At 41.6% G+C, this 17,637-nt stretch overlaps 1 protein-coding gene across 2 annotated transcripts in view; it reads left to right on the forward strand.

The window, feature by feature from the left end:
• Positions 1–17,637, forward strand: part of SPON1 (spondin 1) — a 273,050-nt gene that overhangs the window by 11,958 nt on the left and 243,455 nt on the right. For both annotated transcript variants that reach the window (XR_009702213.1, XM_061201480.1), the window contains exon 2: positions 7,525–7,631. Coding sequence is in view for 1 of the 2 variants with exons in the window: in XM_061201480.1 (XP_061057463.1) it covers positions 7,525–7,631 (107 nt within the window). In the remaining variant the exon portion in view is untranslated. The remainder of the gene's footprint in view (positions 1–7,524; positions 7,632–17,637) is intronic.

Genomic DNA, 17,637 nt, shown 5'->3' on the forward strand with positions numbered 1-17,637 from the left:
TAATCTGGAATGAGAGGTATTTCATCTCTTCTGGGGAATGCTGGGAGCATTCACTGAGGAAGGTCATCCAAGCGAACAGCATAATCCAACCTCACCACATGCACTTGCTCACCCTTGGACTTTTAGCCCTGCCTTCCTATCTGCCAGCCTGTCACCAGCATCTTCTCCTGCCTGCTCCTGGCTGGGTGGGCTGAATTGCCAATTTCTAAGTAAGGTATGCAAGTGAGTTGCAGCTGCCCAGAGCTCCACAAGTTGAGCAGAGTTGGGAGGGGACCACCATGACTTATGTAATGCTCCAGCAGTCCTTATAACTAATCCCATGTTACAAGTTAAGGCAGAAGCTCAAGTTCATTGTGGTTGATGTGTGGGGCGGGAAGACTGGGCATCTCAGTAACATATAGCAGGTGGATGGCAGGGACTGGCCTTGTAATGGAACTGGGATCTGGTTCAGGACCTTCTCATTGAGGCTGGGGCTGGAGGGGTCCGAAACCCAGAGGTAGAGTGGGGAGGGTGATGGCCCTAGACAAGATCCAGTGATGGCAATAGGCATAGCAGATGCACTGCAGTTTATGTTAGATGGTTGACAAACCAGCATTTGAAGGGCTCAGAAAGTTATTTGGGAAATAGATGGGACTCGTGTTTTCCTATAATAAGGAGGGGAGAACTCCACCTTTGGTGGAGATTTGAGGCCAGGCTCCTGTGTGAAACATCAGTCCTCATACAAACAGGCCAGAGAGGCCCTTGCCACTGAGCTGGTTTTTAGGGAAAGGCTGTAATCCAATATTCACACAACTTCTAGCCTGATCTTCCTAAAACACAAATCTGAATACGACATTCCCCAACTCAAACCCTTCAGTACCTCCTCATCACCTCCAGGGTGGTATCTGCACTTCTTAGCCAAAAGTCTTCAAAGCCCTGCTATCTCCTCCCTTCTCACCTTCCTCCCCTAGCCTCTTATAACACTTCCCTCCCAGCGTGCAACTAATGAAATACAGAATTACTTCTGGTTTCCAAGGCCAAGACTGGCCCACCATGCCTTTCCCTCTGCCTGAGATGGAATTGTTCCTCTTGTCCACTGGACAAACTCCTATACGTCATTCAATTTGCAGCTCAAATGCCACCTCCTCCTTGAAGTCTCCTTTAACTCCCCCAGTAGACTCAGATGGTCTCTCCTCTGGGATCCCAGCGCACTTCATTCATACCTCCATAACACCCATTGTATGTTATAAAAATATCTGCCGATGTGTCCTTTTCTCCCAGCCGTTAGGCTGTGTGCTCCCAGAAGGCAGAGGCTGGGTCTTTTCTCTCTGTGTCTCCAGAGGCGTAGTTCAAGACAGACTTGGTCTGTGCTCTCACAGAGCTTACAAGTGATTAGGGGAGACCAGCATTTAAGAAATAATTCACAAATAAATATTTAATTAAGACTGGTGAGAGGTATTCAAGAGAAAGAAAGGTGTGTTGAAAAGCTTTATCATGTGGGGGTGGGAGGGGCTGAGAGACCCTCACAGGGCTCACTGTCTGTGGTATGAGCCACTGCAAGAAGACTCAGTTCATTATAAGGACTTACCCAAATCTCCCCATAACCTGGCCCTGTGACCATCATCCCCCAAGACAATGATCTCTGCTGCAGTCCCATCAGTGGTCCTATATTGGCACCTACTAGAGTTTTTCTCTGGAGGTTCAAACCTTGTCCCCAAGGGCCAGGTTTTTGAAACTCATTGTTTGTTAATGAGCTTGCTAAGCATCATGATCTTTATCATCATCATCATCATCATCATTTTGATCATCGTCTTCATTCTCAACATCACCAGCACCACCATCATCATCCTTTACAATTTTGGATCCTTTATATATGCCAGGCACTGTGGTAAATGTTTATTTAGTCATCTCTACATTCCTATAGAAAGGTAATATCGTTAACCTCATTTTTTAAAAAATGAGGAAACAGGAAGGTCAAATAACTCACCAGAGGTCACACACTTAATAAGTGGTGGCTCTAGGATTCTAATCTGAAATCTTTGCTTTTAACCAGTTCCCTGTATGTGCTCACAGGATGGCTCCAAATGGACCTTTTTTAAATTTTATTGTAATCCTTCATAAGCTTTTTTCTTGAATTTCCTGGGTCTCTTAATGGCCTCTTATGGGAAGCACTTGGGAGGAGTCATTAGAGAGAAGATTCTATTATTTATTGCCAAGCAGTCATCTTCAGTCATTACTGGGACTCAGAACACGCTGCACATTTGTTCATTTCAGGAGAGAGTCATATAATGGGCTTCTCTAGAGGGATAGGGTCTCCTCTCTTCCTTCAAATTATACTGTCTAACACAGTCATCACCACTGATAATTATGGCTTGAAACACCACACAAGTTCAGCCCCCAGAGCCTCCATCTTCTGCGTTGTATTTAATAAGGTAGAGTAGAACTTTAGTTTTCTAGAACTTACAGGAACGCATCATTCCAGGAAGCCGAGTTTATGGGTAGCCCTTTAAGTGCTCTGCACAGATATGCAAAAAGATGCATACTTACCATTCGGAAACATTGTTTAATAATATTCTTATCAAAACAAAGCTTACGTACAGAAAAGTTCACAAATCATGCATCTTGGTGAATTATCACTTGTTGAATACACTCATGCAGCTGGCATCCAGATCAAGAAATAGAACATGACCCGAACTCCAGAAGCATCCCTGTGCCCTCCCAAATCAGCACTGCCTCCCCTTTCCCACAGTTGTAAGCACTGACCTGACCTCTAGGATCATAGATTACTTTGCCTGGTTTTGAACTTTATATAAATGTCCTCATACTTTTTGTATTCTTTTGTGTCTGTCTTCTTTCACTCAAGAGTATGTTTGTGAGATTTACCCATGTTGTTGTAGGTAGCAGTAATTTGTTCATTTTCATTACTCTAAGGCATTCAGTTCTATGACTGGCCACAATTTATATATCCATGGCTGCTGATGGACATTTGAGTGTTTCCAGCTGGAAACAAATAATGTTACTATGAACATCTGATAGGTGTCATTTGATGCACATATGTCTGCATTTCTGTTGATTTAAGGGTGGCAGCACTGGGTCATAGGGTATGTATAAGCTCAGCTTCAGTACATACTGCTAAAGAGTTTTCCAGGGAAAATTGCTCATATTCAGTTCATCAGTAGTGTGTGAGAGTTCCAGGTAACAACATTTGATAATGTGAATCCTTTTAAGGTTAGTCAATCTAGTGGAAATGCAGTAGTATTTTATTGTGGATTTAATTCTTATTTCCCTGTTGACAAATGAGGTTCAGTGCCTTTTCGTATGTTTATTGGCCATTTGGGCACCTTCTTCTGTGAAGTATTAGTTCATGTGATTTCCCTATTTTTTTTCTTTGGGTTGTCTATCTTTTCCTTATTGGTCTTAGAGAGTTCTTTATATATTTTGAATAAAAGTCAATTTATATATTTTGGATAAAAGTCAATTTCTGGTTAAATGGATTGCAAATACCTCCTTCCACACCATGGCTTACTTTTTCTTAACAGTGTCTTTTGATAAGCAAAATTTTGATACCATTCCATTTACACATCTTCTTTATTGTCAGTTTTTTTTTTTTTTAATGTCCTGTTTAAAAACTCTTTCCTACTCCAAGGTCATTCATATTTTATCTTATGCTACTTTCTAAAACCTTACTGTTTTACTTTTCACATTTAGCGCTACAATCCATGTGAAATTTATTTTGTGAAAGATGTGAGGCAAAGACCAAGATTCACCTTTTTTACACGGTTTTCCTAGTTGTCATTGAAAATATCTTCTTTCCCCCACTGCTCTGCAGTATATCCTTAATGATAAATCAAGTTCACATGTATTTATGGAACTTTATCTGGACCTCAAACTATTCAGGCCTATTTTTCTTTCCTTGTTATGGTACACTGGCTTAATTTCTATAGCTGCATAGGTCTCGATATCTGGTAATAGAAGCCATCCAACCTTGCCCTTCTTTTTCCAGATTGCCTTAGGTATTCTTGGCCCCTTGCATTTTCACATAAGTTTTAGAATCGGCTTGTCAATATCACAGAAATCATGCTGTGAATTTAATGTAAGTTGCACTAAATCTATAAATCAATTTGAGAAGAATTGACATCTTTACAACCCTGAGTCTAGCAGTCCATGAACACGATTCAGTAAATGTAATTACATATCAACTCTGTGCTAATCACTGTGCTGAGCTAAGATGTGGTTCTTGCCTTTGAAGGACTCGCAAATAGGTAAACAAATACTTACAAAATATGATTTAATGTGATCATCTCATCACTGATAATAATAAGAGCTAATATTTAATAAGTGCCTGTTATCTGCCAACCATGATTTTAAGGACTTTAGTGCATTAATTATTTATGTTTTACACTGATACTTTGAGGTAAATGCTGTTACTAGGCCCATTGTATAGGTATTTTTAATCTTAACAAAGTCCAGGGAAGAAGAGCACCCAGGTCTTGATGGGGAAGTCAGAGGAAACATCACAGAAAAGGTGAAAATTTAGCTGATTTCTAAAGAAGTTTGCTAGGAATGGAGGAGGTAGAACATTCCAAGCGTATGAATAGCATATGGAAAGAAATAATACTGTAGGGTGAAATGATATGGCTTTTCAGGAAACTGCCAGTGAGCGAGTCCCAGGACTGAAATGCAGTGTGGCAGGGAGTGGAAATGTGGCTGATGAAGCTCTCCAGAAAGGCAGAGTCTGTGGGCCTATCAGTCTATGGGGTTTGAGCTGTAGCCTGAAGGCAGTGACTGTGCAGCAGAAATTGACTGTCTGTCTTATGCTGGGTTCCCCAGAAGCAGATATTATTCATTTCCTAGGGCTCCCATGTATAGAACCACAAACCGGTGGCTTAAAACTAACAGAAATGTATTTGCTCACAGCTCTAGAGGCTAAAAATCTGAAATCAAAATGTCATCAGAGTTGGTTCCTTCTGGAGGCTCCCAGGGAGTTTCTTCCATGCCTCTCCCAGCCTCTGGTGACAATCCTTGCTGTTCATTGGCCTGCAGATGCCTCACTCCAGTCTCTGCCTCTGTCATCACCTGGCATTCTTCCCTGTGTGTCTCCATGTCTCTTCTTCTAAGGGCACTGGCCATCTTGGATTTAGGATTACCTTAACCCAATATGATCTCATCTTAACTAATTACATCTGCAAAGACCCTATTTCCAAATAAGGTCACATTTCCAGGAACCTGGGGTTAGGATTTTAACATATATTTGGGGAGGACACAATTTAACCCATAACAAACCCTCAGGTGAGGATGTGGGTGCAATTGACTTATGAAGGAAGTGCTCCCAGGGGAAGCCAATAAGGGAGTGGGGAACTGGGACGGGGAGGAAGAAGCCTTGCCAGCCCATGACCCCAGTGAGCTCTGATTCTGCAGGGCCATTTCGAGGTGTCAGGTACCCCTCAGAATTGTCATCACCTGATGCAAGGTAGCTGGGCCTTTCATATTAGGCAGAGCAGACTCCAGTGACCAGGGACGAGCTGCAGGTGCTGGCCTCTGGAAGCAAAGGCACATCAGCACCAGGGTCACATTACAATGGTACAGAGGAATTTGAGGTGATCTGGGCAGAGCACCTTTACTGTCTGCTTCTTGTTCTCTGCTCCCCTTCCTCCAGAATTGTGTAGAATAGCCTTGAAAGCCCTCCCACCCCACCCTAGATAACCTCAGACTGCTGTGGGGCTATCTGTCTATCCCTCAGAGATCTCAGTTCTTTCTCCTGACATCATAAGCATCATTTTCTGCCTGCCACTGCTGAGCAACCACATTTCTTACTCTTCTTTACTTCTTTGTGCTTTTTTCTCATCCTCTCTTCCTTACTTTCTATCTGACCTTTTATAGACATCAGTAGCCACCAATCAGAATGCACCTTCACTTTTGTGGGATGAACTGACCAATCACAGCATGAGACGTGCAATCTTTGTGTCTCCAAGTGCTTCTCTGAGATGTCATTGTGTTGGTGGCTCACGGACCATTGCTGAATTATCCTAGATGGTGGTTTTAATTTTTGGACTTGTGGAATGTTTCATTTTCAGGACTGAAACTAGAAGACTAAATGCGTCTCCTCAACAGGGGGTTGCTTATCAGAATCACATAAATACTATAGGTTCAATGAATTGATTTTTAAATTTTGAAAACTTAGTCAATGCTTACAGAATATACACACTATAGATATTCCTGTATATACTCAGTATGTAGAGCAATGAGTGGAGTGTTAAACTGGGGAAGGGGCCAGACCCAAAGCCTGCCTCTGGGTGGTCTTACTACCTTCAGCGTGTCTGTTGACATTTCTGTGTCTTTGTGTCCTATCTGTGAAATTAGAGGGCTTGGAATGGAGGATTCTTAGGATAGCACTGATAGTCTATAATTTTATGTTTAAAGAATCTTAGCATTTTAATGTAGGCAGTAATTTAGACCTCAATTTACATCAATTTCAAGAAGCTTGAATGGAGCATCTCTTAGATGCCAGGCTCTGTGCTAAGTGATAGGGATACAAAGAAAATGAAAACCCAGTTCCTCTCCAGCATTAACTCACAGTCCAGTGGAGAAGGGTGGTAAAAATAGAATTGCAATCCAGTGCAAAAATTGCAATAAAGGATTTCCATCTCAGGAGATTGTAGTTACAAAGGGAGGGGCAAACATCATTGCTAAGATCCCTGAGCTAGGTTTCAATGAATACCTAGTTCTCTGGGTCAATGTGGGAAGGAAGATTTTAAAGTAGGTTCATAATTCCAACTGCTGTAACAAACAATCCCCCACAATATAAGTTTATTTCCAGTTTATGCCAAGTATAATATGGATGTTTCTGGTCCATGAGTGATTATCTGTGTGGTTATTCAGAAACCCAGGTTCCTTACATCTTGTGGCTCTACCATCCATCTCCTGGGACATCAGAGTCCTCTGCTGGATCTCCTGCATTCAGCAGGCAGAGATGGGAGAGGAAGAATGGAGAATTATGTAGAAAGTTTGGATGGGCCAGGCAGGAAGTGACATGCATCATGTCTGTTCACACTTTCCACCGATAGGACTGGGGTACCAGCAGACCAAACTGCAAGGGAGGCTGGGAATGTGTTCTAGCTGAGTACCCACAAGAAATAGGAAATGTGTTTTGTCACATCCTACAGGAGTTTGTGCTGCAAGCAGCTGGATCTCTCTTGGGCTGATCTATGGAAATGTAATATTAGATAACTGTCAAGACTAGAGTTACTGACCAGGGACTATTTTTGTCAAATTGTGGTTACTGAGAGAGAGCTCGCCTCAGCCTTGGTTGATTCAAGAATTCCCAAGTGAGATTGTAGTTCAGACGTTTAGCAGGTTCTGAAATGTGAGAGGGGGCTGGGTGGAGAGGGTGAAATTTCACTACTCTACGGAATGAGCCTTTCCCACTGACAGCTGCCCCTGCTACCCACAGGTCTGGGATGTTAATGGGGAACTCAACGTTTATCCGTTTGACGAATGGAAGGCAGCTGATTCTTGCTTATCATCTGCTTTCTTCTGTCTCTGCAGTGACACTTTCAGCTGCCCCTCCCTCTTACTTCAGAGGATTCACATTGATCGCCCTCAAAGAGAACAGAGAGGGTGATAAGGAGGAAGACCATGCCGGGACCTTCCAGGTAAGACCCCTTCTGGGCTTTTCCAGGGACCCCTGTCGCTCTAGCAGGTAGATGCCAAGTGAAAGGTGGGCCGGATCGAGGAGGCTGAGGGCAAGGAATGGGGCAGGTATCTGAGGGGGCTTCTCATGCAATTCCCTTGACCATTGGCCGGGTGGGCCTGGTCCATGGAAAGACCTATAACGGAGTAGGCAGCAAATGCCTCGTGTCTACCTTAAGGCCTTGGGGCTTGGCCACCAGGCAGGGCTCTTCTGGGGCTCACAGTACCTTGGGCAGCAGACAGTCCAGCGTGGTGGGAGCTCCCAGAACCCTGCCGAGGCACGGATGTTTTTCCTGTCCGGCCATTTCTCAATTGACTGGCAATTTTCAAGTGTAAACGGAACAAGAGCTTAGGCTGGCCAGACTGGAGGGAGTTCAAAGCACAGGAGAAGGACTATTAAGGGAACGAAGAGATTGATTTATGAGGGAAGATTAAAAGAACTAAACATGCTTTGCTTGGCTAAATGAACAGGGCCAAGTTGAAGAGGTGGTAATGGTCTTTAAATGTCAGTCCTTGCAGAGCAGCCTTCTCCAGGGGAGGCCTCGTTTGACTTTGTACAAAAGGGCACAGCAAGACGAAAGTGGGTCAGGAGAAGAAAGGGAATCTCAAAGACAAGGGCCCTGCCAGTGAGTCATATTTCACCGTGGAATATTCTTCCAGGGGAAGTGGCAGGAACATCACCCCCTCTCAGAGGTTTAGAAAGAGGCCGGCAAGCTGTCAGAACATGTCCCAAAATGACTGGCGCGATCCTAGGAGGAGACGCGGCCAAATCTGCAGTAACCATTTCTCATCTCAAATTTCCATTGTTCTGGAATCCATTTTTATCTGGCATTTGCAAACTCAGAAGAAGAAAAAAAAAAAAAACTCAAGAAGAACACTTACACCCATAGCTGGCTGCTGGGGATTCTGGTACAATTTGTGGGTTCCACAGAGCACCCAAAATATCTTCCCCACCCAAAGATATCTTTAACCTCTTGTGGGCAGGTTGTAATTTTGAATCCTGTGATTTAAAAAAAATGTCCAGCGTTTAGGATTCTGGGCTTCTGGCCTAGTGGAACTGTTAATTCCAAGCTCATTGTAATGTCCTTCTATGGACCTAGGTGTCAGGAACTTTCTTGGCATCTATCTGAAGGAGTTACCCAGATACAACCAATATTTGTTGGGTACTTACCATGTGCCAGGCACTTGGTTAAGTGCTTTACCTTATCTTGGTTTATCTTAATTTAATTAGTTTATCTTAGTTTGATTCTCACAGCAACCAAGTAGATAGGAACTATTATCCCTATTTTATAGATCAGGAAATTGAACCTAGAGAGATTAAATCACTTACCTGAAGTGATTTAATAGTAAATAGTAAGGCCAGGCTTCTCTCTCAGGTGTCTGATTCCAGTGACTAAATGTCTTCCCTATAGTACAGAACAAGCTCCTGGCACAGGTGTGTTTGGACAGTGCATCAGCAAGATTGTCATTATAGGGAAAGGAAGATTCATGCATACACTCAGCCCGTAAAGCACTAAAATATATTCCTCTTGTTCTTGTTGTTCTAATTTACCTGGAGGTGTGAATGATTTATAAGATTGGGGCAGCTGAGAGATCTGGGTACCTGAGTGTCAGGAGGGATAAAGTTCTAAGAAGGGAAAAGTGGGGGGTGGGAGATGGGAAATGTGATCTTAATATTCACCCAAACAAAATTTATCTGCTTTAAAATGATGCTTAGATGTATATATGCAGAAGAGTTGAAAGGAGGTACTTGAACAGATAGTGTACAGCCATGTTCATAGCAGCATTATTTACAAGAGCCGAAAGGCAGAAACAACCCAAATGTCTACTGACGGATGAATGGATAAACAAAATGTAGTGTATACATACAGTGGAATATTATTCATCTTTAAGAAGGAAGGAAATTCTGACACATGTTATCACATGGATGACCCTTGAAGACATTATGCTAAGTGAAGTAAGTAAGCACAAAACGACAAATATTGTCTGATGTCACTTACATGAGCTACGCCGTCAAATTCATAGAGACAGAAAGTACAGGGGATGTGGGGCAGGGGGAAATAGGGAATTATTGGACAGGTGCGGAGGTTCAGTTTGGGAAGATGAAAAAAGTTCTGGAGATAGGTGGTGGTGATGCCTGTTCAACATATGAATGTACTTAATGCCATGAACTGTACACTTAAAAATGGTTAAAATGGTAAATTTTATGTATATTCTGATAAACACACACACACAAAATGATGCCTGAGTTAGGCCAGTGGGGACATGGCTTCTTTCTTTGATGCTGTTTTAATTCAGTAAATTGATAGTCCTCTCCAGCTCACTGTTCTCTCTGCTTGGCTAAATCTTTGTCCTTGCAACCAGTTGGTAAATACAGGGCCCTGCTCACAGTGGGCAGTAAGTAAATGTTGAATGAATAAATGAACAAATTATTCTTTCTACTAGTGCCCATAACTCAGTCCTATTGGGGATTGTTCCAGCACTCCTATCTCTTTATGCATCCACCCTTCCTTCTTCTCTTAGAGCTTCTGACATCCTTTCTTGTTACATCACAGTGGTTCTCAGATTGTGGTCTCTGGACCAGCAGCATCAGCACCATCTGGGAACTTGTTAGAAACAGAAAATCTCAAGCCTCACCCAGACCTTCTGAATCAGAAGCTCTGAGGGTGGGGCTCCCACAACCTGTGTTTCAGCAAGCCCTCAGGGTGAATCCAATGCCCACTCGAGTTTGAGAACCAGTGTTGACATGAGACATGGATCCAGCCCATCCAACATGAACTTCTCCACCATCACATCAACATATCTGTTGTTTGAGCCCTAGAGGGATCAAAGTGGGAAACATACATGAAAAATGCCTAGCATACAATAATAATGCTTGTATGCCAGATACCATTCTAAGTGGTTTACATTTTTTAACTGACTTAATCCTCAGAATAACACCATGAGATAAGCATTGTTGTCCTGTTTTTCACAGATGAGGAAATTGTGGCACAGAGCAATTCAGTAGCTTTCTTAAGACCACTCAGCTCTAAGCGATAAAGCTGGGATTCAAACACGGGCAGTCTGGCTCCAGATCCCTGCTCCCAACCATGTATACTGCCTCTCAATGTGTACATGTTAAGTGAAAAATGAGAGTGTATTATGACTTTTTTATGGTAGTAGTCTCTAGGTCAAGAGCTTTATATACGTTATCCTACTTAGTTCTCATAGCAACCCTGTGAAGTCAGGATTGTTATACCCATTTTCCAGATGATGAAACTGAGTCTCCAAGGGGCTAAGTAAATTGACCAGAGTAATCCAACATCCATGGAGGTGGAGTGTGGGGGAATGGGAGGGAAGGGACTCTGTGCCAGTGATTTTCTCACACTCATCTCCCCACCCTGCCCTGCCCTGCCCTGTGCATTAAATGCACACTTCACTTGGGTGCCCAGTATCTCTGAAGTTAGAGGGGGAAGAATCATTGCTCATGCCCCATCCTACCTCTCCTGCTTCAGACATTGTGCTCTCTATGCTTGCCCCCCTCCACTCTAGCATAAACGTCTTTTCTCTCTGTACCAAAGCTGTCATCTTTGGAGTCATTCATTTATTCATCTGCATTTACTGAGGGTCTCCGATGTGCCAGGCACTAAGGTAGGCACCGGGGTTATGATGGTGAGAAAAACAGACATAGTCCTGGCCTCAAGGAGCTTACAGCATCCTCCTTGTAATTGTGCCTTATATCAACAGGCATGGCAAAAAGTTAGCAAGTCATCAGTTGGAACGTGAGCAGATGATCAGAAGCTACAAACACCGATGTAATTTTAAAAATATATGCATGGCAATTAACAAATATTTAGATATACTTCTTTGTTAACACCCTCACTCCAAATATGACAGCTTTGAGGACTTGACATCAACAACAAAATTCTAATACCCTTTAAATCTGGTGGAAGATTACATTCTTAATTCTAAAAGTGACTCTAAGAGCGGGTGATTTTGCTTCTAAATGAGAGCCCTTACTCAGAGAGCACAGACTCACCAGGTACAAAAGAAACTTTAAAGCAAACTTTAATGCCCCTTTAGACTCAGTGGGGAGGGACTGGGGCTGCTGGGGACTGGGAGCGTAAGGGTTACCGCTCTCACCACCCCGGCAGAGACCCAGGAGAAAGGGGCGGGGCTGCCTTCTCTGCTTCCAGCTGCGGGTCCAGCGTGGCAGCTTTGGCACAGACTAGGGTATCTGTCCCCAGCTGCCAGAAGGGAGAGACACGGGAGTCTGATGAGCTAGCTGGGTGTACTCATGGTTAATTGAAAGTGACAAGGAATGCAGCAGCTGGACTGCCTGTACAGAAGTAATCCACCAATCCTTTCAAATTGTACTGCTCAAAACAAGTTGCTCCCTGGAATGCTCCTGGCCCAGCCAACTGCCCAGCTCTTTCTCCCTCCTCCTTCAGGTCTCTGCTCAGACGTCCCTTTCCCAGGGGGTGTGCCCCATCACCCTATTTGAAACTGCATTCCCCCTTCTATCCCTGAGCTGAATTCCCTATCCCTCTCCACCACTTAATTTTTTTCCGTTGCCTTTATTGCCATCTGACGTGCTATCTATTTTACTTGTTGACTTGAGCATCATCTGCCCCCTTCCACTAAACTGTAAGCTCCACGGGGCAGGGATTTTTGCCTGTCTTGTTTGCTGCTATATTCCCAGCACCTTGCCCTGTGCGCCTCACAGAGTCGGCACTCCAGTTTGACAGAATTCTAAGCACAGTATTTGTACTAAAATTCAAGCTGCTAGTTTATAACACCATCACTTTATTTTATTTTTAATTTAAGGCCTATATGCATCAACTAGTTTAGGGAATAGTCTGCCAATCAAAGGAAGAAAGCTTCATTATAAAGAGGAATGTTTGCCTAAGATTCCTTATCAATAACATACAAACAAGTATCTTTTAATAACTAATTATTCCATATTCTTAATCACCTGTTTATAAACTATTTCCATTATCTCTTCAGTAACAATAAATATTTATTAGCTCCTAATGAGTTCTGAGCCATGTGAGATGCTAAATGAGTTTTCAACACACTTTTCTAAAAATAAACTGCTATTGCAAGCCTGTTCTTAGGAATTCTCTCTTACTTTATAGGAAAACTTCTTTTTACACTCACCTAAGCTTAATCGTGACCCTTATAAGATATTAGAATTTTTCAGTCTACTATTCACTACTATAAATAATGGAGTAAAAGTTTCTTGCAAAAAGTTTTTTTCCTTATTTGGTATTAGTTTGCTAGAAGAGATTCCCAGAAGTGTAATTACAAATGCAAAGGATATGGACATTTTTATATTTTTGATATGTGTTTCAAAGGTGATTTCCGCCCCCCAGCCCTCCCCCAAATTTTCACTCAGCACTCTTTTCAACAACCATGGGCATTCCATCAGAGTAGCCACACCCACTGATATGAAGGGAAACATATATTCCCCTATCAGGCCTGGGCATGACAGGATTTGGGCAGGTCAAACTGATAGACCAAATCTAGCAAGATGAAAGCTAATGGAAGAACACAGAAAGTTACCTACTTAGATCCAAATCACCTAGTGCACCTGTACAAGAAGAGCGATTTGGATTTACGGCAGCACGTTAAACAAACAAACAACAACAAAAGAATCTTAGGATTTTTAGTTGCCTGTAAGTTCAGAATGAGTCATTCATGAGATAGGACCACAAAACACAGGTGAGGTCCCAGTATGCGTCATAGGTGCATGAACACGTAGATTGTCTTATGGGATTCTTAATCCGTCCTGAGATAGCCCATAATATTCTCTTTCTTTTCCTGTAGAGTACACCTTTCTAGTGAATGGATATTACCATATAAAACATACAGTGCTTTCTTTCATTCATTTATTTGTTTATTCAAATATTTCCATATCATTTATAGCACCCTACTTTTCCTTAAGGGTGGTTTTTACAACTTATATACTTGCTTGTAGCATTTTTTGTTTAATATTGCTCTGCCACACCAAATTGTAGGGCATAACCGTATCTATTTTGTTCCCTAGTGTATTTCTATCAACTAGCACTGTGCCTGGCACATGGTGGACACTCAAAAAATATTAGTTGGGATGATCTAATAAAAGCACTAATTACCAGCTATGTGAAAGGCAACATACTAGGCTCTGAGCATACAGAGATGAATAATTAAGGCCTGGTCCATGGTGTTAATTAGGAGGTCAAGATCTACAGTAGAACTTTGTAACCCTGGCATTCTAGGTGTACTGGTGGAGTACAAAATGGATTATAGGAGAGCCTAGATATTGATTTCCTTGGGTATTGGGGTGGTCTTGTCTGTTTACTCGAAATGCGATCATTTCCTACCTGTGACATAAAGAGACTTGTATAGAAAGAGCTCTATTGCAGCGTACTAAGTGTTATAATTGCCGCATGTGTGCAAATAAGAAAGCAATCATTTGTAGGAAGCGAGGAGTGAGAGCTGATTTGGGAGAAGAGAAAGGATATTTATAGAGATGATAACTTTTTTTAAATTGAAGCATAGTTGATTTACAGTGTTGTGTTAGTTTCAGGTGTACAACAAAGTGATTCAGATATATATATATATTTTTTAGATTCTTTTCCATTATAGGTTATTACAAGATATCGAATATAGTTCCCTGTGCTGTACAGTAAGTCCTTGTTTTTTATCTATTTTATATATAGTAGTGTGTATCTATTAATTCCAAACTCCTAATTTATCCCTCCCCCCCTTCCCCTTTGGTAACCATAAGTTTGTTTTCTATGTCTGTGAGTCTGTTTCTGTTTTGTAAATAAGTTCACTTGTATCATTTTTTTAGATTCCACATATAAGTGATATCGTATGATATTTGTCTTTTTCTGTCTGGCTTACTTCACTTAGTATTGATAATCTCTAGGTCCATCCATGTTGCTGCAAATGGCATTATTTTATTCTTTTTTATGGCTGAGTAATATTTCATTGTGTATGTGTGTGTGTGTACACACACACACACACACACACACACCCCCCACATCTTCTTTATCCATTCATCTGTTGATGGACACTTAGTTTGCTTCCATGTCTTGGCTATTGTAAAAGGTGCTGCTATGAACATTGGGGTGCATGTATCTTTTGGAATTAGAGTTTTCTCTGGATATATGCCCAGGAGTGGGATCACTGTATCATATGGTAACTCTATTTTAGTTTTTTAAGGAACCTGCATACTGTTCTCCATAGTGACTGCAGCAATTTACCTTCCCACCAACAGTGTAGGAAGGTTCCCTTTTCTCCAGACCCTCTCCAGCATTTATTATTTGTAGACTTTTTGATGATGGCCATTCTGCCTGGTGTGAGGTGATACCTCACTGTAGTTTTGATATGCATTTCTCTAATAATTAGAGATGTTGAGCATCTTCTCATGTGCCTGTTGGCCATCTCTGTGTCTTCTGTCTCTTTGAGACAATAACTTTTGTGTTGTCTTTTGGGTGGTTTTGAAGTTTGCAGGTGGACAAGGGGTGAAGATAAAGGGTTTATCTTCTCTTATACTCTTCTCTTCTCTTATACTCTATAAAGAGTATAGTGTGAAAACCACTATACTCTTTCCTCTATTTTTTTTTGAAGTTTAAACCATGTTTCATGTTTATTACTTTCCAACACTAAATTTTGTTTTAGAAAATTAATATGAGAAAAAAATAAGTAAGAGACATTTGTTACATTTAAAATACTTAATTTTTGGTTGTAGTGAACAATATTTCATTTCTGCCCTCAACTAGTTTAAAGTGGAAAAGCACCTAAACCAATGCAGAACTTAATACACACTTAGAGCTTATAATTTAGTATAAGGGAATTAGAGACAATATACAACATAAATAAAATATGCATGTGGTAGGTAATAGGGGTAATGGGAAAAATAAAGCAACTGGAATGGATAGATGCAATTTAAAATGGTGGTTATGGTGAGTTGCTAAGAAAAATGGCATTTAGGTAAAGACCTAAATGCTATGACAGAGCAATCTTTCCTCTATTTTAAAACTTGCTCTATTTTAGTGTTTCATTGTATCTACTTTGACAAGTGCATAGAGACCAGTGAAGGCACAGTAAACGTTTTCTCGAATGAATGAATGAATGAACGAACGAACGAACAAATGAATGAACCAGGGGATGGATGACATGCTATGCTGGCCCCTTCCCTTCAGGAAGTCACTCGGTGTAAAATGCCTCTGTGAGCTGTGATCCTAAAGGAACCATCAAAAGGACATATTTAAAAATCAATGTCAAGACCTCTTCTTCAACACTTAGTTTTCTTTTTTTAATTGCTGTTTAAAATCATTTAAAGTTGCTGCTTCTCATTTAAAATGAGAAGCAGCGTGGCATGTGAGTGCCTGGGCTGGATGTCTGTCCTCAGGCTGCCATAGCCTTGGTCCCTGTTGCCTGATACCAGAAAGGACAACAAGTAGTTTCCTTCCAAGCAGGCAAGCCCTGAGTCTGGGGACCAGATGCCTGACCAGGACTTGAGCATCATTCCTCTCAACAGAGCACACCCTTGTTTTGTGATGGAAAATACAGAAAATGGTAAATACAGAGGATAAAGAAGAGATAAAATTAGTCATCTTATAATCTAGAGATAATCATTATTAGCATTTGGGTATATTTCCTTCTAGATTTTAAGTGTGTACACACAACACACACAGGTATATGTGTATATTAGCTCTTCTCTTTCTAGAGGTGGCCATTTAGAATTTGACAGTATCAGTGGTGGTCACACAGTTTATTATGACAGTAAAAAGCATCGCTATTTTTAGGCTGATCTTCCTCCTCCAAAAGGATCATGTATCTCATTATTCTTCCAATTCTAGCTTCGCTTTTCTATTTAGAATGTACAGTGGGTGTCTGGAAAAAAACATGGGTTTTGGAATTTGCAGACGCGAGCTCAAATTCTGCCTCTACCAACTGGGTGAAGAAGTCAATTTCTCTGAACCTTAGTTCTTTCATCTATAAAATAGGCATGATAAAGATTGTTTGGAGTATCAGATGAGATAATTTATATAAAATGCCCAATACATTGCCTGGACATAATCAATGTCTCCTCCTTCTGAGTCAGCAGCCTAGAGCCCTTTCTACCTTTCTGTGTCCAGTGAATCACAAACTCCATCCCTCTGTAGATGTGGCAGACATCTCATCTTAGGTATTAACTCACCAGCTGTCTGTCTGCCTCTACCAAGTGAGGAGAGAGACAGACTTCTTCAATTCTTTCTATCTTCACTGTAATATGATTGGGAGGCTCTAACATAAAATGAAAAATTTCAGTGGATACATGGTACCCAGTAAATAAAAACAAAATTCTGTTCCACGTGGCTGCTAGCTGTTTGGCTGGGCTCAGTGACTGGCTTTGTGACCTACTCCACACAACGGCTTCACCGAAAATGGGATTCAAATTGTACCTTGACAAGGTCTCTACACCTCAGGGAATGAGCAGATGTAGGAAACCACGACTGTCACCTCCGGGTACTAACTGGTCTAGTTGCTTCATTTATTTTCATTCTCTCACTCCAGGCTAGAAGTTTCACAAGAACAGGGACTGTCTGTTTCTTTCACCACTGCACAACCAGTGTCGGGTGCAGTATCTGCCACCAGCAAGTGCTTAGTAAATATTTGTCACAAAAATAAATAAATGTATTAATTTCCCGTCAGTCTCAGACCCATCCCATGAGGTAGGCACTATTGTCTTCCCCATGTTATAGGCAAGGTAACACTGGGCGAATTAGAAATGTGACAAAAGGCACAGAGCCAGTCAATGGCAGTAAGCAAGGATTAAAACATCTGCAGTCTGTACCATTTTCTCTATTGAGCATCTCTTGTAGCTCCAGGGGCAGATGTACAGGAGAGACAGACATAAATTGACTACTTGGTCCCCTAAAATCCTTTCTGGGTCATTCCAGGGATCACACCAGGTTTATCATCTCACAGCACTTCACATGCCATGTCCTCTGT

The sequence above is a fragment of the Eubalaena glacialis genome, chromosome 10 (assembly GCF_028564815.1).
Source record: "Eubalaena glacialis isolate mEubGla1 chromosome 10, mEubGla1.1.hap2.+ XY, whole genome shotgun sequence".
Taxonomy (NCBI): Eukaryota; Metazoa; Chordata; class Mammalia; order Artiodactyla; family Balaenidae; genus Eubalaena; species Eubalaena glacialis.